At 45.0% G+C, this 21,650-nt stretch overlaps 1 protein-coding gene and 1 non-coding gene across 2 annotated transcripts in view; one reads left to right on the top strand and one right to left on the bottom strand.

Moving 5' to 3' along the window:
* Rnf157 (ring finger protein 157) overlaps positions 1 to 21,650 on the bottom strand; it is a 74,636-nt gene that overhangs the window by 36,145 nt on the left and 16,841 nt on the right. The window contains exon 3 of the mRNA XM_052756209.1: positions 20,802 to 20,920. Coding sequence (XP_052612169.1) covers positions 20,802 to 20,920 — 119 coding nt within the window. The remainder of the gene's footprint in view (positions 1 to 20,801; positions 20,921 to 21,650) is intronic.
* LOC128123492 (U6 spliceosomal RNA) lies at positions 5,324 to 5,430 on the top strand. Its single transcript, XR_008222675.1, has one exon. It is a non-coding gene; the product is annotated as a U6 spliceosomal RNA (small nuclear RNA).

The raw sequence follows: 21,650 nt of genomic DNA, 5'->3' as shown, positions 1-21,650 counted from the left end.
AGAACTCCAAAGCTACACAGAGAAACCTTGTCTAGAAAAACAAAAACAAAAAAAGAAAAGGAGAATAAACATTTTGAACAACTCTAGAAATAAAGGAAGTTGTCAAGATGAGGCAGTAAGAGCCGAGTGGTGGTGGTGAATGCCTTTAATCCCAGCACTTGGGAGGCAGAGACAGGTGGATCTCTGTGAGTTCGAGGCCAGCCTGGTCTCCAGAGCGAGCTCCAGGACAGCCAGGGCTGCACAGAGGCAGTAAGAAAGCACTCGGAGCTTGCTTATGAGCGCAGAGCTGCAGCCCTGGCCGCATCCGCCCCTGTGCTGTTCTTGCCCACTCAGTGTCTGCTTCCACAGTTCTGAAGCTCTGCAGGCCAAGAATCACATGGGGTCATTTCAGTACCACCTCAGAGCTCTGCTACTACAGTTCGGATGCAGCTGCTCTGAGATGGGGACAAGAATCTACATTTTGATAAACATACCAACTGATTGTACAGCACACAGGCCAGAGACAATACTGGAGGAACACACACTGACATTCTGTATCTCATTGTGTTTTGCTGTGGACTAAGATACATTTGCGTGAGGCTCTTTTTTTAAAGTAAATGTTTCCTTACCTAAAAAAAAAGCAAGGAATGCTTATTAGAAAAAGATGTCAGTGTGGTGGGACTAGAGACAACTCACAGAGAAGCTGTCCACACCCTTTCCAAGCACATCACAGGGCACACACAGTTCCTGTGTTTAGGCCCAGACAGCCCGAACCTCATGAACCTCCTGCTTCAGCCTCCCATGTGCTCTGAGGACAGCAGTGCACAGCCAAGGCCAATTCACACATGTGCTTTTGGACTTCCTTGGCTTATTTTTAAGTTATTTCATTATTTCTTTATGTGTATAGGGTTTTTTTTTCTGCAAGTATTTGTACCATATGCATGCCTGGGGCCTTGCAGAGGACAAAAGAGGGTTTTTAAAAAATGTGGGGTTTTTTTTTTTTGGTGTTTTGTTTGCATGTATGTCTGTGCATCACATGTATGCCTGGTGCCCACAGAGACCAGATAGGGCATCGGATCCCCTGGAATTGGAGTTACAGACAGTTGTCAGCTACCATGTGGGTGCTGGGATCCTCTGGAAGAGCAGCCAGTGCTATTAACCACTGAGCCATCTCTCCAGCCCCATAATGTTAACATCTTATGTAACAGAAGTTATTAAATCCAGAAAGCTATTAACTCATCTACAAATCTTCAAATTTCCCCACTTTGCCCACTAATTTCCTTCTTACTCAAATTTCATATGACATTCCCCCTCCAAGCTTGTATAATAAAATTTTTTGAACATACAGAAAAGTTTAAGGAATTCTGTAGTGGTAAACAGAACATCACCTGGAATCTACATTAACACACACAAGTCAGGTGTATACACATTCCTTTAATCCCAGAACCTGGGAGGCAGAGGCAGGCAGATCTCTGTGAGTTCTGGCTAGCCTGGTCTACAGAGCGATAGTTCCAGGATAGCCAGAACTACATACTTTGTCTTGGAAACAAGCAAGCAAGCAAGCAATAAAACCAATATGCTACAACCCAGCTTGGTGGTATACCCCTGCAATCCCAGCACTTGGGAGGTGGAGGCAGAGGATCAGGAGTTCAAGGCTACAGAGTAAGCTAAAGACCAACCTGGGCTATATCAGACTTATGGGGGGGGGGGACGAGGGAACGGGACAAAGTATGTTTGTTACTGTGCTCTGCCCCTTAGAGTATACTGGTCTTTAATAGATTAGTTAAATAATTCTTCTTTTTTTAAAAATTAATTTATTTATTATGTATACAGTGTTCTGCTTGCGTATATCCCTGCAGGCCAGAAGAGGGAGCCAGATCTCATTACAGATGGCTGTGAGCCACCATGTGGTTGCTGGGAATAGAACTCAGGACCTCTGGAAGAGCAGTCGGTGCTCTTAACCTCTGAGCCATCTCTCCAGCCTAGTTAAATAATTCTTAACAATAATGGTCCATTTTTATTTGATGCCTGATTTTCCTCTGCTTTCTCTACTTCTAATCCCTCGGCTACGGATGCCCCCAGAGCTTCCCAGGACTACTTCTAACCCCTCGGCTACAGATGCTCCCAGAGCTTCCCAGGACTACTTCTAACCCCTCGGCTACAGATGCCCCCAGAGCTTCCCAGGACTACTTTTTGACTGATGATGCTTTAGAATGTTCTTCCACTGGTTTCAGTGGAGAACAGTTTAGTCTCCACTTGAAAACTGTGATGTAAATATGGATTGCCTATTAAACCAGCCATGTCCCTGAGACAGACTACCACGCCTGCTGCAGCCCAGAATACCGTGTTCTGAATCAACTGCAATGAACTCCCTTTGCACTTATTTTCTGCCAGTCTTAACAGCAGTTTAGGAGGATGTAGTCACAAAACCGACAAGATGCAAAAACTTCCTTTTCACTCAAAACCATCAAGGTGACCCCAAGTGTCACAGGATGACTTTAAACAAAAACACTGTGTTTGGATTTAGCTATCTAAGACATTCACCCAAGAAAGCACTCTCTATTGCCCACTTTCTACCCTGCAGGGTCTCCTGGAAGTAAGCACGCAGGACCAATGTCACAGCTGTATGACATCACACCTAATGCTAATTTTCTAAAATGTTTAATTAAGCAATTATCCAATTAAGCAATTCTCTGTTAACATAATAGGTAACAAGAATGTGAAAACAGCCAATCTCAGAGCAAGGCAAACAAAATCATGCACATCTTGCTTAATGACATCCAGGGGAGGTTTCTCTTTCTTCTCAGGATCTGGGTTTTGACTTAGCAGCACTCTGACTCTACACAGCTATGGGAACTGCTTATGACAAACAAAACCCTGATTCCAGGTCCCTGTGAGAAGACACCTCCCCCTCAGCAGACTGAAACACTACCCAGTTGTACTGCGATTCTAAGATTGCCCTGCAGGAGACAGGCTACTTTAGTTACAAAGGCTTCTTGACTAGGACCAACTAATTTTAGGTGGAGATAAAATGTGGAAAGCAGACACAGTCATCTCTTCCTTCCAGTGACTGGGACTGGTATATAATGACTAATGGTCAGAACCACTTCTTTCAGACAAGCTACCCTTCCTCCACACACACTTCCTGACTCTCATAGTAACACAGCTCACAAACAAAAATCTACTTTCAAAGAGGCAATTCTGAAATGCCTGACATTGTACATGAAGCATATGCTTAGAGAGGCAAATACCAGGGCCAGCTCAGATAGGATTTTAAAATAGTACACACACACACACACACACACACACACACACACACACACACACACACACACACATGAAGATATCCTGAAGTTCCTAGGATATAAATCTCATCTCTGGCTGTAGAGAAGAGAAGTACTATGAAATCAGAAATAGTTAATTCTGTAAGTCAATTATGTATAGGATCCCAGCTACTGTGGCTGGTCTGTGCATCTGGAGATGAAGTCATTGGAAGAAAGCCATTACTAAATCATTAACTATGAGATTGCATTTTCTCTAGCTGGTCCTGAAATAAAGATATTCTGTAGTGGGTAGCCATTCCAGCTTTGATCTGGAAGTTCCAACCCCCACTGGGGCTTCGGTAACTGTCATGCCTACAAGGTGGGGCCGAGAGAGGGCCCTGAAGACCCAGATCTGGATGTGCCTGGCTCTTGGTTCCTGGACCCTGGACGCTGGAGGTAGACCGAGCAGTGTTCTCCAGAGAACACCGCTGGACTGCGCCACACCTTTCCCAGACCCTGTAGCCTATCCCTTCACTTGTTAGTTACCCCACAAAATAAACATAAACATCCCTTTTAACTACGTGAAGTGGCCTTAATTATTTCACCAATACTATCCTATTAAGGAGAACAAATGGTATAAAATAAAAAAGTCACAGTGTATGTCTCCTAGTTTTACTTTCCAAGTTATTAAAATAAAGATGTGGGGGAACTGATAAACATCTACTCTGAAGCTAATTTAACAAGGCGTTATTGGCTTCATCTTGTCCTGCAAAGCTCCCGAGTCTTTGAAAGTCCTGACTGCCCTTCAGACATCCCCCAAGAGCAATGAAGAGCCAAGGTTAAATCAACCAGCTGAATTATTTTCTTTGGCTTTTGTTGTTGTTGTTTTTTCTTTTTTCTTTTCTTTTTTTTTAAGGTTTATTTATTATGCATGCCAGAAGAGGGCGCCAGATCTCATTACAGATGGTTGTAAGCCACCACTTGGTTGCTGGGAATTTAACTCATGACCTCTGGAAGAGCAGCTAGTCCTCTAACTGTTGAGCCATCTCTCCAGCCCTGTTGTTGTTTTTTCAAAATAGGGTTTCTCTATGTAGCCCTGGCTGTCCTGAAATTTGCTATGTAGGCCAACCTGGCCTTGAACTCACAGAGATCCATCTACCCCTACCTCCCAAGTGCTAGGATCAAAGGCATGCACCACCACTGCCCCCGGCTTTTCTTTGGTTTTTATAAAAGTCTAAGATGGTTTAAGTCATGTACACTGAAACCTAGTAGCTACAGTTGTATGTTCTAGATGGTCAAAGTTAGAGACAAAAATTCAGACCTCACAATATATAAAGTTCAGGACACGTGGGCTTCTCCCTCACTCTGGGGTCTGTCTTCTTCTTTCCTGAGCACTCTGGATTTCTTTGTATTCATCACCTCTCAAGCCACCCTTACGAGTCCCCCCAACTCCTTGAGCCATATCCTTCAATACCATCAATTCTTTTTGGGGTAAGCTTTTTTCCATGGATCTGCTTCTTTTGACTTATTCCTTGCATGCCATCAGGGTCCTGGGCTTTAGCTGGGCATGATGGCTCATGCCTGTAATCTCAGTACTTCAGAAACAGTTTGAGACTAGCCTGATCTAATTAAGGAGACCTTGTCAACAGACAGACAATCGGACAGACAAAGGGCTATGCTCCACATTTAAGCAAGGTGTAAAGCAAAGACAGTACAACCGGTAATTTGGAAGAAGCAGGTCATGGGCCAGCAAGCTGGCTCTGTGGGTGACAGCACTGGCGGCCAAGCCTGACGGCTGGAGTTCCATCCCAAGTACCCGCACAAGTGGGAAGAGGAAACCAACTCCTGTAAGCTGCCCTCTGACCTCCATGTGAGTGTTGTAGCACGTGGATCCCCAATCTCACCACACACACCACAAACACACATAAAAAATCCCCAATAAGTAAATGTAATAAAAAGAAGTAATTCATACCACTTATTTCCCAACATGAGTAGTATAGCTTTAGTTTATCATTTTCAGCCTGGCCTTTCCTACAAAGGTTCTTCTATGCTAGGTAACAATCTGTAAAAAACACACAGCGGTGCTCGCTTTGGCAGCACATAGACTAAAATCGGAACGATGCAGAGAAGATTAGCGTGGCTCCTGCGCAAGGATGACACGCAAATTCGTGACGCGTTTCATATTTACAGACACACACACAAACCCACACAGCTCCATAATTAAGCAGAAGTCAAAAATTCAGCAAGAGGATTAATTGACTGGCCTCTAATAAACTATGCAAAGGAGGAGATTTACAGTAGATTAACCTCTACTGTCTGGACCAAGTGATCAAGATTGATCAGTAGTGGGTCAGGAATACTGTGTACCTTTGAAGTAATGTAATAAGAAGGACATCGCAGCATTCTTCAAAATCTGCAACCCTGTAGGTATGGTGGCGCACACCTTTAGTGCTGGTGCTCAGGAGGCTGAGGAGGCCTGATCTCTGTAAGTTCAAGACCAGCTTGGTCTGCATAGTGAAACCCCATCTAAAAAAAAAATTAAAATTAAAAATCTGTAACCTTGAAACAGTTCACAGGAAAACAAGATCTACCAGTAGAAGGTGTGTGTGTAGACAAGTTGCTTTACCCTACCAGGGCTCCATTTCCTTATGAATAAAACATATAGTAAGAAGTTACCTGATAATTTATGGGATTAAAGTTTGTATTAATCAAGAAGGGGCCAATGAGAAGGCTCAATGGGTAAAGTCATCAGATGCCAAACCTGATGACCCAGGACCCACATGGAAGGAGAGCACTCCCGAAGGCAGTCCTCTAACGTCTTTTTGCATATGTAATGCATGGTGTGCACACAAAGTAAATGAATACATTTATTTTAAAATTATAAAAACCAGCCAGGCAGTGGTGGCACACGCCTTTAATCCCAGCACTTGGGAGGCAGAGGCAGGCAGATCTCTGTGAGTTCGAGGCCAGCCTGGGCTACAGAGTGAGATCCAGGACAGGCACCAAAACTACACAGAGAAACCCTGTCTCAAAAAAAAAAAACAAACAAAAAAAAAACAAAAGCCACTTAAGTTTTCCCAATTGGATGTAACTGGGAGTGGAGGGCAATGTCTGCTAATTGATGTCAGATGAGGAACAACACAATCTCAGTTTGCAGTATACACCATTTGCTGTGCTTTTTTTCATACAGTGAACAACAACTTTGCTGTAAAGTAAACAAAAATTCACAAATATATATATTCTTTCTTTCTTTCCCAAGACAGGTTTTCTCTGGGTAGCCTTGGCTGTCCTGGAACTTGCTCTGTAGACCAGGCTGGCCTCTAACTCAGAGATCTGCCTGTCTCTGCCTCCCAAGTGCTGGGATTAAAGGCGTGGGCCAGCACTGCCTGGCTCACAAAAATATTAAGGGGCTGGAGAGATGGCTCAGCAGTTAAGAGTCCTTGATGCTCTTGCAGAGAACCAGGGTTCAGTCCCCAGCACCAGCATGGTGGCTCCCATCTGCCTGTAACTCCAGTCCCAGAGGGTCTGCACCCTCTTCAGGCTTCAATGGTCTCTTGCACACAAGTGATACACTTAAATTTATACAGGCAAACACAGGTACACAAGAACAATAATTAATCTTTAAAAATTATAGTAAGTAGAACATATGGCTCAATACAGTTAATTCATGTATTAGTTCTGCCCTCTAAGGAAAAAAGTATATGACTAATTTCTGTATAATCAGAGCTCCTATTTCATTTGCCCATGGACAGGCACACCTGAGCTAGAGAATGAAGTAAGCAAGTCCCTTAGGGATGCTATTTAAATGTTACCTGTGGACTTTTTGGCCCAGAAGCCTTAGCTTTTATAGCCTTTAGTAGAATTTACTATATCTGCTGGGCAGTGGTGGTACATGTCTTTAATCCCAGCACTTGGGAGGCAGAGGCAGGGGGATCTCACTGAGTTCGAGGCCAGCCTGGTCTACAAAGTGAGTTCCAGGACAGCCAGGACTGTTTCACAGAGAAAATCTTTCTTAAAAAAACCAAAAAAAGAAAAAGAAAAAGAAAAAGAAAAATTGCTGGGTGTGGTGGTACATATAATCCCAGCATTCAGAAGGCAGAGGCAGAGGGATCACAAGTTCAAAGTCTGAGTGGCACCCAAAAAAAGAAAAAGAAAAAAAAGGCAGAAAAATTAACCACAATTTTCCTTGAAATGTAACACCAGTAAGCACAGTTTCCCGTAAGGGACCACAACGGCACCAGGAAACGGGTGAGAGTGTACTCGTTTCAGATGTTTCAGAGACATTTCGAGGAAATTCCTACACCCAGATGTTTCAGAGTTTGCCTGCTGAACACCACAGCAGCTCTCTGCCCTCCGCAGCTCTTCCCAGGCAGAGAGACGCACACCACACAATGTCTTTCCCCACACTTGTGTAAGAGTGTCTACACTTGAGTTAGTTTCCACCTTCCCCTGTGCACCACAGCTCTGTGTGTGTGTGTGTGTGTGTGTGTGTGTGTGTGTGTGTGTGTGTGTGTGTGACAGTATAAGCTTTAGGGGAAAACCCGCTTCGAGCTCACTTCTGTCCCACCGTGTGATGAGATCAGCACATGCAGAAATACATGCTGGAGGAATGACTGTGTTAGTGACAAGATCTTCAGAAGAGTACTGTATGTGCCCAGCGTGACTCACTAAACTGTGAACACTTGCCTCTCAGACTAAAGGGCACATGTGCACAATTAACACTCACAAAATAACTGAAGTGAAAAAAGGTTACCAGGCAGTTTTGTTTGTTTTTGTGACAAGGTCTTGCTATGCAGCCTGGCTGGCCTCAAACTCACTCCATAGACCAAGCTGGTCTTGAACTTGGAGCAATCCCCCCACCTCTGCCTCTTCAGTTCTGAGTGTGCCACAGTACTGGACCTGTGGAACAATATTTATTGAGTTTATTTGGTACTTAATATTTAAGCTAAGTGATTTAAAAGTCCAAGTGTGAGCCGGGCGGTGGTGGCGCACGCCTTTAATCCCAGCACTCGGGAGGCAGAGCCAGGCGGATCTCTGTGAGTTCGAGGCCAGCCTGGTCTCCAAAGCGAGTTCCAGGAAAGGCGCAAAGCTACACAGAGAAACCCTGTCTCGAAAAACAAAACAAAAAAAAACAAAAAAAGTCCAAGTGTGACACCAGAAGTCAGAAGATCAGGACTTGGCCTCTGTTCTCTCACTGACTTGATAGAGGACAAACCAGACAAGCCACTATAAATGTCTCTGGACATCAGTGTCCCCATCTGTACAACAAAATTCACAGTCCTGTCAATCTAACAGGGAGACTGAGATCAAGTAAAAAAATGCTGTGAGAGGTGTGCCCCTGAAATAGAGGCTCTCACTGGTGACCAACGGTGATGGCTCGGAATGTCTGCTTTTTTGTTGTTTCTCTTTCATAATTACACTCTGAGGGTGCCTGCACACATGTGCAAATACTCACACATACACACACACAATTAAAAATATCAAAAAATAAATCTTAAAAGAATATGCAAATGAAATAAAGGCAATTAAATAAAATATAAGCAATTCAATATTTCTTATCTATAAATCCAGAGTACTTGGAGTAAATGCAATTAGAATGTCCTTTACTTTGCTGTAATCCTGGAGAGACTATAGGTTTTCCCCAAAATGTTGGAGTTTAGCCTCTGGGGCTGAGAAGCAAATTTCCAACAGAGATATAAATTCCAATACTTGTCAAGTGTCAGGACTTGAATCCCAGCAGCACTCAGGAGTCTGAGGCAGGCAGAGCTCTGTGAGTCTAGGTTAGCCAGGACTACATTGTAAGAGACTATCTCAAAAGAGAGAGAGGAAAGATACTGTCTTAGTTGGGATTCCTAGTACTGTGATAAAACCATGACCAAAAGAACTTGGAGAGGAAAAGGTTTATTTCATCTTACAACTGTCAGACTGAGGGAAGTCACGTGATGGGCCATTTTCTCCATAGAGGTTCTGCTCCGGAGACAACTCCAGCTTGTGTCAAGTGAGAAACAAACAAAAAATAAAACCAAGATTTCCAAACCCCACCAACCCTGAGTCACCCTTCCCGCCTGTCCCCCAGGCACTGGCAGCCCTGGGTCTGTTTCCTATCCTCATAGTTTGGCTCTCTGCACATGACAAAACACATTCCTTCCAATGTTTAAATAGAACAGCCAAAGGCCCCATTTGCTAGGCACAGAGCACTGTACATTAAGCTGCCAGGGGTACATTAGGAGAAGCAGGAGAGCCAGTGCCTAATGGGTGAGAAGGCAGAGAATTCCCTACAGCCTAGGACAGCTCTGCAGGCCCCACTGAAAGCAGGACTCTTTCAGTGAGATGTGAAGCCACAGAAATCCAAAGACAAAAGTCTTCACAGGTTGTCCTATACGGATAGCCTGGTGTCTTCTTCCATGGTGGTACACTTGACACGGTTAAGTTTCCTGTCCTTTTAGATGAACTTTGGCACCAAAAAAGGAACCACAAATGTGGTGTGCATCCGTAATCCTAGTCCTAGGGAGGTTAAGGCAAATCAGCAGATGAAGATAAGCCTTAATTACAAGAGATCCTTTCTTCAAATAAAAAAAAAAACTTGAAGAAAACATCAAACATCAATTACTATAACTAGCTACAAGTTAATGAAGATTAAGTTCCTATTTATTTATTTTTGAGCAGGGTCTCTCTTCACAGCCTAGGATGTCCTAGAACTTACTCTGTAGACCAGGCTGGCCTCGAACTCACAAAGATCCACCTGCCTCTGCCGCCCTAGTCCTAGGGTTAAAAGCGTGCACCACACCCAGCCTCAGAATAAATTCCTGCTACCCTAAGAAGCCTGAGCTTCGGTGGACCACTGTCCCCTGTGAGGTTTGGTGTGATGCTACATTGCCTTATTTTGGGGCTAGTGAAATACTCCATCGTATCACCACACTCTGCACAGCTCTGGGCTAGCACCAACGGCAGCTCAGAAAGCATGACAATGTGCAAGAGGGACGGAGAAGCAGCTGTGACAAGACTGAACAGGGTGAACCCCACGGCACTTTCTATTAGTAACACTGTAACAGAAAATGACACTGCCGCTATTAAACATTTTAAACAGTCTTTTAGAAAGAAACTCCTTGTCCTGTAGTTTGGAAACCTGAACTATATTGTTTATTCAATTCCCCAATGAAGGCAACAAACTACTTATGTATAGTTTACATTATAAACTAGATGTATGTGGGGTTAACTCTCATTCTTGTTTTTTGTTTTTTGTTTTTGTTTTTTGTTTTTTGTTTTTTCGAGATAGGGTTTCTCTGTGTAGCTTTGCGCCTTTCCTGGAACTCGCTTTGGAGACCAGGCTGGCCTCGAACTCACAGAGATCCGCCTGGCTCTGCCTCCCGAGTGCTGGGATTAAAGGCATGAGCCACCACGCCCGGCTAACTCTCATTCTTGAAGTGTAGCTTGGAGAGCTGGTGGAAACTGTGAAGTCAAGCAGTGCTTCTCGGCTCCGACCACACAGATCTGAAACTTGAACTGCGCGTGAACGCCTTCAGTCACCACAGCAGCACACATGTGTGTGCTGAAGGGCAGTACAGGGATTAAAAATGCCTAGGAAGCTGGGCGCCGGTGGCCTACGCCTTTAATCTCAGCACTCAGGAGGCAGAGCCAGGCGGATCTCTGCGAGTTCGAGGCCAGCCTGGTCTACAGAACGAGATCCAGGACAGGCACCAAAACTACACAGAGAAACCCTGTCTCAAATACAAAAACAAAAACAAACAAACAAAAACCTGCCTAGGAAGAATCAACCCATGAGGGAGTTGGGGTGGGGGGGACTGGGAGAAGAAATGACTAAGTAAGACTCTAGATGGCAGAAACTAGCTGTAGTCAGACTCAGAAGTTGCCGGGACATGATGGTGGGAGACTTGAATCCTAGCACTTAGGAGTCTAAGGCAGGAGAGGAGCACCAAGCTTAAAGCCAGCCAGGTTTGTATATCAAGACTGTCTCAGAACAAAACAAAACAGCAGAGGTTCCTGTAGATGGGATTTTGGAGGTGGATTACCCAGCAGATAGTGAAGATGATCCACTGTGGGGCATGGGTATGATAGATGGTCCCTGGCATTCTGTGAATTTTTCTGCAAGGTGAAGGGAGACAGGGGCCATGTGACCATTTAATGCACTTGCTGGTTTGAAGTCTCTGGGAGAGGAGGTATAGGAGAAATGGTTACAAGCAAGACTGTAGAGTGAACGGTGGTTATTAGAAGCCATGCATGCAAGCCGTGAGTGGTGGTACACACCTTTAATCCCAGTACTTGGGAGGCAAAGACAGCTCTCTATGAGTTCAAGGCCAGCCTGGTCTACAAAGCAAGTTCCAAGACAGCCAGGACTACACAGAGAAACCCTGTCTCAATAAAACAAAAAACAAACAAACAAAAGGAGAGAGAGAGAGAGAGAGAGAGAGAGAGAGAGAGAGAGAGAGAGAGAGAGAGAGAGAGAGAGAAGACATGTATCAAAAAGAGAAAATGGCAATCAACAATGTAGAGCCAACTCTACAACATCCAGAAAGCCTTCTCTGGCAATATTGAAACACAATCATCTCCTGCAGGCACAAGACAATGTTTAAGAGCAGCAGAATTTAGGCTGCACACCTGTAATCCCAGAACCTGGGAGCCTAAGGCAGGAGTTCAAGACCACCTTAAGCTATACAAGGAAATCCTGGCTCAAAACAAAACTACATCCTGGGGATGTAGCTCAGTTAATTGGTAGAATGCTCACTCTGCATGCAAGGCAGAACATAAAGTTATAGACATGGTGGTGCATACCTGTGATCTCAGCTCTTGGGAGGTGGATGCAGGAGGATCAGGAGTTCAAGTGAATTGTAGGCTAGCCTGAGACACAAGACACAGACAGACAGGTGACAAGTGAGAATGAAAGAAGAAAGGCTGCAGAGTTAAGCACAGGCTGGCCTCTCAGTGAAGACAAGTCTGCTATGTGAAGGGCCTTTGAGTGAACTCTAACACTTGAGGTGGAGATGCCTGGGTATATTTACTGGACAATCCCAGATCTCCAGATTCACTGGGCCTGTGAAAAGGGCCACTTGCTCTCCCTGAAAATAGAGGAACCAGCCCTTACCCTTCTCCTCTTTGCTCAACGACTACACAGTAAGTGCAACACTTGATAAGGCACTACCTGCCCTACACACCTGCCCCCACTTGCCCTCCTGGCCATCCCACACTATCACATATCAGTAAGAGAGGAGGGATTTTTTTTTTTTTTTTATGTCGGAGGTGTTGAGGGACCTGAATAATACATCCCCTGACAGGCCTTGAAGGAATGGGAAATGTGATGAAGAAGCATTCAAAAATCTCTACACAGAGGAGCAGCATCCTAGAACAGGCCTGACATGTAAGTTAGGAAAACTCACTAGCTGACTATATCCTTTGGGAGGGCCCAGAAGATGCCGTCACCAGATTCTACCTCTCCTATTGGTTATCAGCACAGAATCATCTCCTATGCATCAGTGATCCGTGTGCTCTTCACTCCTGCTGAGACCTGGGGTCTTATTTGAATAACTGGTCATCTGTACTCATTCTCACAATTCACTTTATGTCATCAGAGTTCTTTCAGAATGTATATTAATTGGTCTCCAATTAAACACCTGCTGGTGAGGAGCTGAAGAGAAGAATCACCTGTTAAGAGCCTTCGTTCTTGCAGAGGACCTGGGTTCAGTTCCCAGCACTCACACGGTGGTTTATAACTGTCTGTGACTCCAGTGCCAGGTTATCCACCACTGTCTTTTGCCCTCTGAGGCCACTGCATGCATGTGGCACACATACATACATGCAGGCAAAACATGTAAAATAAAAATATCTTAGAAGTTGCCAGGTGGTGGTGGCACACGCTTTTAATCCCAGCACTCGGGAGGCAGAGGCAGGTGGATCTCTGGATCTCTGAGTTTGAGGCCAGCCTGGTCTACAGATCGAGTTCCAGGACAGTCAGGCTATACATAGAAAAATCCTGTATCAAAACCCACCGAGAGAGAGAAAGAGACAGAGAGAGACAGAGACAGAGAGACAGAGAGAGACAGAGAGAGACAGAGAGACAGAGAGAGACAGAGAGAGAGAGGAGAATGTTAAAAAAAAAAAGAAAGAAAAGAACAGAGAGGCAGGAGTTGTGGCTCAGTAGTAGAAAGCTTGCTTAGCATCTAAGAGTCCTGGGTTTAATGCCCAGCAATGCAAATATAAAAAGAAAAATCAGACATAATTTCTTCTCTTCTTCCTTCTTCTAGTGAGTATGTTTGTAATTTAAAGTGGTTTTAAATTCCTACACAGCTAAGGCAATGCACTAAGTTTATAGCTAGTATACACATTCCATGTTCCTCACTCACCCCAGTCATTCATTCTCAGAGAGCTTCTTCCCTTTCTCTCAAATATCCAGGCTCTACTGCGACCTCTTTCTATCATTTTAATTCACAAAACTAACCCCCAAGGTCTACGTGCCAAACAGATAAAACTATACTATCTGACGTTTCAAAGCATGCAGCGTCCTATTTCACCAACCTCAGCCAACCCAGAATCCTGTGCGTGTGTGTGTGTGTGTGTGTGTGTGTGTATCTGTGTGTGTTTTGTTTTGTTAGACAAAGTCTCATTCTGTAGCTCATGCTCGCCTCTAACTCACAGCAGTCTTCCTACTTTGGCCTTCTGAGTGTGCCAGGATTATAAGGAGTGAGCTACCTTCAAAGGTCCAATGAATCTGGGGGGTCTCTGGTTCATGGTTTGGTAGTAAATATACCCAGACATCTCCATCTCGAGTCTAGGATTAGTGTGTTGCCACATCTGGAAAACAACAACAATCCTAAAGTAAACGAGTTGCTGCCTTTCTGTGGCTTGGTGACTGATCATCCACTTCATCTCCTCACACAGCCAGTCAGTGGCAAAGCACACAGTACGGTATTCACAGCCCTTCCAATGGGGCCCATTTGTCTTCACAGCCTCACCTCTAAGCAGCATCCCACAATCCAATGCTACAGACTACTCTGCTCTGCTTCTTCCTGCTACCATCAGTTCACTGCCAACGCCTTCCCATCTCCTCCCTGGACATCCTGCTCTAGCTCCCAGACGGAGGCCTCTCTCGGACTGACGGACGGACGGACGCCCTTGCCAGGGCACTCAGTCTCCTCTCCCACAGCACTTAGTCAGCACATCATGCTGAGAGGAGAGTCTGCTTACTCAGCCCTGCCTTCTACAGGAATATCAAATGGCTGACAGAAAAAGCTTTCCTTTCTCCTTGCCTCCCAACCTCACTCCCACAACGTTATTTTGTGCAAAACCCTACTTCACAAATTAATATACTTAATTAATTAAGTTCCTTTAAAGAACTTGGTCTGAGATGGGCACTGTGGTAAAATCCAATAGTTTTAGCTACTTAGTAAACTGAGGCAGGAATCACTTGAGTTTAGAAGTAAAGAGCCAGCCCAGGCAACACTGTAAGACCTCACATACAAGTCTGATGACCTGCATCTGATCCCTGGAACCCACAGTGGAAGGAGAGAACCAACTCCTGAAAGTCATCTTCTGCCATATGTGTGCATGACACGCAGGCAGAAAGATTTCAAAAGAGAGAGAGAAAAAAAGAAAGAAAGAAACCTTGTCTCTTTTTTTTTTCCTTTTCCAGAGCTGAGGACCGAACCCAGAGCCTTGCGCTTGCTAGGCAAGCGCTCTACCACTGAGCTAAATCCCCAACCCCAAAACCTTGTCTTTAGTTGGGCACGGTGGCACACTTGTAAAACCAGCACTTGAAAGGCAGAGGCAAGGATCTGTCACATAGCAAGTTTGAAGACAGCCTGGGCTACAAGAGACTATCTTTAAATAATAATAATAATAATAATAATAGGGTTGGGGATTTAGCTCAGTGGTAGAGCGCTTGCCTAGCAAGGCCCTGGGTTCGGCCCTCAGCTCCAAAATAATAATAATAATAATAATAATAATAATAATAATAATAATAATAATAATAATAACAACAACAACAACCACCTTGTTCTTGTTCTGGAGGTGTAGCTCAGTGGTAGAATACTTGCTTGGCAAGGGCATGGCCCTGGGTTCCTGTCCCAGCACTATAAAACTAGGAAAAAGGATGCATTCCCCCTGCACACATGCTGATAAGAACATGCAATTTGTGGATGGTGCATTTAGTACAACTTTTGGGCACATCTCTAGGAAGAGAGGGAAGTAACACACACACTCGTGTTCCTTAGCTCTCACTGCCCTTGCCGCAGAAAGCATGAAGAGGAAGTCACAAAATGGACTCCACTTCAGAGCACACAACACCATGTGAACCCTCAGGACTGGACTAAAATGCAGCAGCTTTCCCACTAACAGGAGGAACACTGTGTGGACTCCTGGCTACAAACACCAGAAAGAGAGAAGGCGTTGGGGACGCCGACAATCCCGATTGGCTGAGAAACTTAGAACTTAGAACTTTAACAGTTTTTCTCAGCAAACCAAATCTAAACAAGGGAGCAGAGAGGCAGCTCCTGCTCTGCCTGCGCTGTCCAAGGCAAGGCACTCTTTATCACCCATTTCTCCACCGTGCTTCCCAGAGGCCTTCAGAGGCCAGGCATCACTTAATACAGCGCTGAAGCGGCTAGGGATGGGGTGCACACTTGTAACCCTAGCTCTCTGGAGATAAAGCAAGAGTATCTTGAGTTTGAGGACAGCCTGGGCTACACAGGAAGACCCTGCCAAAACCAAACAACAAACAAAATTTTAAAAACCCAACCAGTACCTCAAACCCAATGTATGTGCTAAGGGCTCAGCTCAGTGACAGATGACCTGCTCCATGTGCACGAGGCCATGCATTTAACATGTAGCACTGTAAAGATACGCCAACAATAAAGTAAAACACAGTGAATGGTCCATCCACCCACAATAAACAGCAGCTGGAGAAGTAACTGGCTGAAATGTTGGCAAATAAAGCTGTCACTGTTCCAGGCTGCATTTCATCCAGCAACCCGAAGGCATCAGAACCGTCCCCACTTTATAAGTGGTAATCTGAGACCTACCAAGGTCATAGTTTTATGTCAAGATAAAAATAAGACTTTAAATCTCGATTCCCATTCTCTTCAGTCACCTCTCTGTACATTCATACGCTGCAGACTTGGTTCACAATGAGCCTTGAAGTACACTAAGTGGTGGTCCCTAGCACTCCAGTTAGAACCACAGCCAGCTCAGGCAGAGGGAAGGCTTTGCAGCTGCCATTTGGAAATGACAGGAAACACCTGTTAATTCCTACAAACCTAGGAGCCAGGAGGTCTGTGGCATTTATATTTCAATATGACAATTCATTTCAACACATTTCTTGGCCTGTCCCCGCCCCCTCTGGAAAGAGGAGTGGCTCTTGCCCCCTGCTGCTAGATGGCTTTAAAAGGCTGTCCTCTGGGACAGCTCTGTAACCTGATGCTCACTAGCTGACACCCAGTCCTGTCACTTGAGAGTAGAAGTCATTTCTTCAGAACTAAAGCTTCACGTCTACTCTCGGTTTCAGGATGTCCCCTAATCAAACATAAAGAGCATCCATGGCAAAGCCTAGAGGTCAGCTCAACAGATGGAATTACATACCACATGCTTGCCCTGGGAGGGAATGCTCCAGGAGGCACTCCAGGAGGGCATGGCAATTCTTGGGTCCTTTTAGAGCTCAACCAAACCCACAAATGTTCTTGATGATCCAGTCCACACAAACAGTTCACGGCCAGGGCTCAGAAAAGATTGTGTATGCAAAAACAGAAGAGTGCTAGGGTCTGAAGTAGACTGTGGGTTCAAATTCCGACTGGCTTCCTTACAGGCTTGGCTGAAGACAGGATGAGACATCACATCTAGTGCGGAGGACAACCAGCCTGACAGCTAGGAAGGGCTCAATACATGGGGTCATTGTTAGCAAATGCCATGCAGGGAGAGAAAGGAGAAACACGCTGCATACTGCTTTTATTTTATTTCATGTTTGAGCCTAGTCTGGCCTCACAACAATTCTCCTGCCTCAGCACCCCACAGGCTGGAGTTACAGGACTGAGACATCACAGCTGGCCTGTTTTGTTTTTTTAAAACAGTGTCTCCATATATAACCCAGACTGGCTACAAACTTGACATCCTCCCATCTCAGCCTCTTAAGTGCCAGATTGTAGTCATGGACCCCCATACCCAACTTAATATGATTTAAAAAAAAAAAATCTCTGTTCAGTATTAAACATACTTAATGACTGCTACAGAAACACCAATAAGAAGACCAATGTCAATACTCCCTCAGGAAAAAGCCTCATACTTAAAAGGTCAAGGCTGCTACCTAGTAATTCAGGAGGAGCTCAGGCATTCAGGGGCCTCCACCGAGGTGCAAACTCACCTTTGGGAAAGTATGCCAGCATGCATAAACCTATATGAAAGAAGCTTTTGCTTATCTGTAAATCATCTTTATGGCCAGAAGAAGCCATTTAAATACACACACACACACACATTCATTTTGTAAACTGACTTGGTGATTCAGGAACCTCCCTAATCTGGCTCTCAGGGACAAAGGAAGCACTCATCTAACGGCTAAGGCAATAGGAGCAAAATCAAGACAGACATTGGCATAACCTGATTTGAAGCAGAAGGGGCGTGATTTGTTTTGTTTTGTTTCTGATGTATCACAGACAGGCCTAGAAGTTGCCATTCAGCCCAAACTGACCTTGAATTCATAGAAATCTTCTACATCCTGTGATGACAGACATGCACTGGAATGATATAGACCCCTGGCTGCACCTTTATTTGTCCTACTATGGAACTAGTACTACAAAGCACGATGTTACAAGAGGAGTCACCCAAGACAGGAAGGATGAAAACTACCACTGCCAATAGCAACAACCTTTTCAAATTAAAGCTTAAGCCAGGCGGTGGTGGCGCACAATTTTAACCCCAACATTTGGGAGGCAGAGGCAGGTGGATTTCTGTGATTTGGAGGCCAGCCTGGTCTACAAAACAAGTTCTAGGACAGCCAGGGCTACACAGAGAAACCTTGTCTCAAAAAAAAAAAAAAAACAAACCTAAAAGTGAAGCTCAGACAGAAGTCTATCACCGGGTCAATCTTCTAAAAACATAATTTCTCCAAGTCACTCACCAGCTCAAAATCTTTAAAATTTTCCCACAGCCTAAGGAATGAAGACTTCTCAGGCAATGCAGCCCACTCACCTTTCTCCTCGTTTTGCCATAGGCCAGCTTGTCTCCCTTCTTTGTTTCCGGAGGAACAAAGACAGTCACTTCAGCCCTGTGTCCACAACACCTACCACACAGTACCTGGCGCATGGCGGTTGCTCAGTAAATGTTTGCCAACTCTACAAATACAGGAATACTTTTAGAGCTATCCTTGGTGCCTCAGTCCAGGTGGGATCCCTTTCCCCACCCGCCCGAGCCCCTCTGCACAGTACCCTAGCAATCTGCCCATTCCATTCCATCCCACACTCAGTTCCTTCGGAACTCAGTCACTCCAGATCTTTTTTGCACATCTCCTATAATGTGTTCTATCTGCCCCACTAACATGGCAGGTTTGGGAAGAGAGAATTTTCAGAGGCGGCCAGAGACAACGGAAAGAACAGATTTTTAGCAAGGAAGACCTACTTAGGAGATGGTGAGAAAAATTTATGTAAAACACCTGGAAAGGGGCCAGGGACCAAGGACACATTTCCTATATGCTAGCTACTACCATTACTCAGCGTTCAGAACCTTAGATCTCTCATTGATGAAATGAAAGTGATAGGAAGTCCTGGGACAGGTAGCTGTAGTGGCTTACACTTGCAATCAGGAAGCCAAGCAGGCCGGGCAGCGGGCGGTGGTGGCTCGCACCTTTAATCCCAGCACTCGGGAGGCAGAGCCAGGCGGAACTCTGTGAGTTCGAGGCCAGCCTGGGCTACCAAGTGAGTTCCAGGAAAGGCGCAAAGCTACATAGAGAAACCCTGTCTCAAAAAACCAAAAAAAGAAAGAAAAGAAGAAGAAGAAGAAGAAGAAGAAGAAGAAGAAGAAGAAGAAGCAGCAGCAGCAGCAGCAGCCAAGGCAGAAAGATTGCCATGAGTTCCAGAACAGTCTGATCAACCAAGTGAAATAATTTAAAAAAAAAAAAAAAAAAGCTGGGCTTGGGTTTGGTAATCCATGACTTTAATCCCAGCACTCTGGAGGCAGAGGCAGGTGGACCTCAGTGAGTGTGAGACCAGCCTGGTCCACATAATGAATTCCAGGACAGTCAAAGCTACATAATAGAGACCCTGTCTCAAAAAACCAGTAAAATAGAACAGTCCTGCAAGGCCTCGAGATGTAGCACTTATCAATCATGGGTGCAGATTCAATCTCTGGCCCTCAAACACAGTGTGTCCTCTTTCAGGGAGGTCTTCACATGGAGTACAGTGTCTGGACCTTCCTCAGCACACAGAGACCACTCAAGAGCCACTTGGCAGCTGGGTTTGTTTGTTTGTTTTGTTTTGCTTTTCAAGATTTATTTATTTTTATGTGCATTGGTGTTTTGCCTTCCAGCAGGTCCCCTGAAACTGAAATTACAGACAGCTGTGAGCTGCCATGTGGGTGCTGGGAATGGAACTGGGGTCTCCTGGAAGAGCAGCCAGTGCTCTTAACCCCTGAGCCATCTCTCTAGCCCCCACTGGGGGCTGTTCGTACAAAGTCTCGTGCAGACTCAGAGATGGTACTCAGTAAAAGTCTACAGAGTCAGCTGCTGCACTGGTCTATCTACAGTCCCCGCAGTCAGGACTCGTGAGAGAGGACAGCAGAAGGCTGGAGGGGGAGCTGAACAGACAGCTACGAAAGGTGTGTTCTATTTTGTTTTCTGTTTTGAGACAGGATCTCACTATGTAGTCCACTGGTTCTCAGCCTTCCTAATGCTGGGACCCTTTAATACAGTTAGTTCCTCATGTTGTGATCACCCCCAGCCATAAAATTATTTTCACTGCCACTTCATAACTGCAGTTTTACTATTATGAATCGTAATGTAAATATCTGATACGCAGCATGGCCTTAGGCGATCCCTGTAAAAGGCTCATTTGACTCCCGGGGTGAGGACTGCTGATATAGCCTAAGATGGCCTTTAACGCACAGCAATCCTCTTACCTCGGCCTCCCAAGTGTTGGCATTACTTGTGTGCAACTCAAGAACCAGGGAAAGTTCATTCATTCACTCAGCAAACGTTGACCAAGGTTTATAATTTTGTACTGGGCTTTGTGTTAGGTCTAGTACCCAACAGTAAATATCGTCCTTGCTTTTTGAAAGAGGAAAGCAGATAATGAACAGAGAATGTGACAAATGGATAGGAAATGCGTGCTAAGTGCCATGAGGGAGGAATTCAAGTGAGGGCAAGCAAGGGCACTGGCCAGGGCTGTTGGAGGAAATGCGAATCTCAGGAACGCTCCAAGCTCTGAGACTCAGCTCCCACCTCCCACCCCACCCCCAGACCGCAACAACTTCTCTTGGGTTTCCCCCAGTCTAGCGAGCGGCACACCTGGCCCCTCAAGCCCCCACTGCACCAACAAACCCAAGCCTCAGGCAGGAAAAAGACTGTACCCCTACCGCCACTGGCCTGTTTCCCAGGAAGTTCAGGTCGCTGTTCTCTCCAAAGAGGTAACCTTCCGGATGCGTGGAATCAAACTTCTCTCCTCCCATGATGAAGTGGCTGGCAAAATAGCTGCCTGGGGAGTGACAAATGAAAAAATCAGACAAGCAGAGCAACGTCAGACGGACGGAGCAAAAGGTGCTGTAAGTAAAAACAGAGGTCAAGATTTCAAGGAGTCAGATCAATTTCTTCTGATTTCAGACTCTGGCACAAAATCAGCAAAACCATATCACACAACCCCAAACAACAAACAAAATAGGTCACTTCTGTTCTTGTGACAAGCTTGAGTCCTCATCCTGATCTAAAATATCACTAACCAAAAGTCAAGAGAGTCCATGAATGCCCACTAATGAACCTATTTGTATTTTGCTACTGATCATCTGTGTGGGTGTATACTGTGTGTGTGTGTGTGTGTGTGTGTGTGTGTGTGTGTGTGTGTGACAAGTGCCAGAGGTCACTATCACTGGAACCTGCAGCTCACCAACTAGACTAGTTGGATGGCCAGTGAGTCCAAAGATTCACCTGTTTTCTTGTTTTTGTTTGCTTGTTTGTTTGGGGTTGTTTTTGAGACAGGGTCTCATGTAGCCTAAGATGGCTTCAAACTCACTAAAGTAGCTGAGGCTGGCCTTGAACTTTTGCCTCTACTTCTCAAGTGCTAAGATTACAGGCTTGTGCCACCACACCATGCACCCTCAAATTTCTCTAATCTGACTCTAAGGTAGACTATCCAAAAGATTCATACCTTAGAAAATTGGCAATTCTCTCAGATACCCCCACTCTCAAATTAACAAAAAGGAGTTAAAAGC

Source organism: Peromyscus californicus, unplaced genomic scaffold, assembly GCF_007827085.1.
Source record: "Peromyscus californicus insignis strain IS unplaced genomic scaffold, ASM782708v3 Scaffold_3__1_contigs__length_106647218, whole genome shotgun sequence".
Taxonomy (NCBI): Eukaryota; Metazoa; Chordata; class Mammalia; order Rodentia; family Cricetidae; genus Peromyscus; species Peromyscus californicus.
This window is presented reverse-complemented; position numbering and strand designations above follow the sequence as displayed.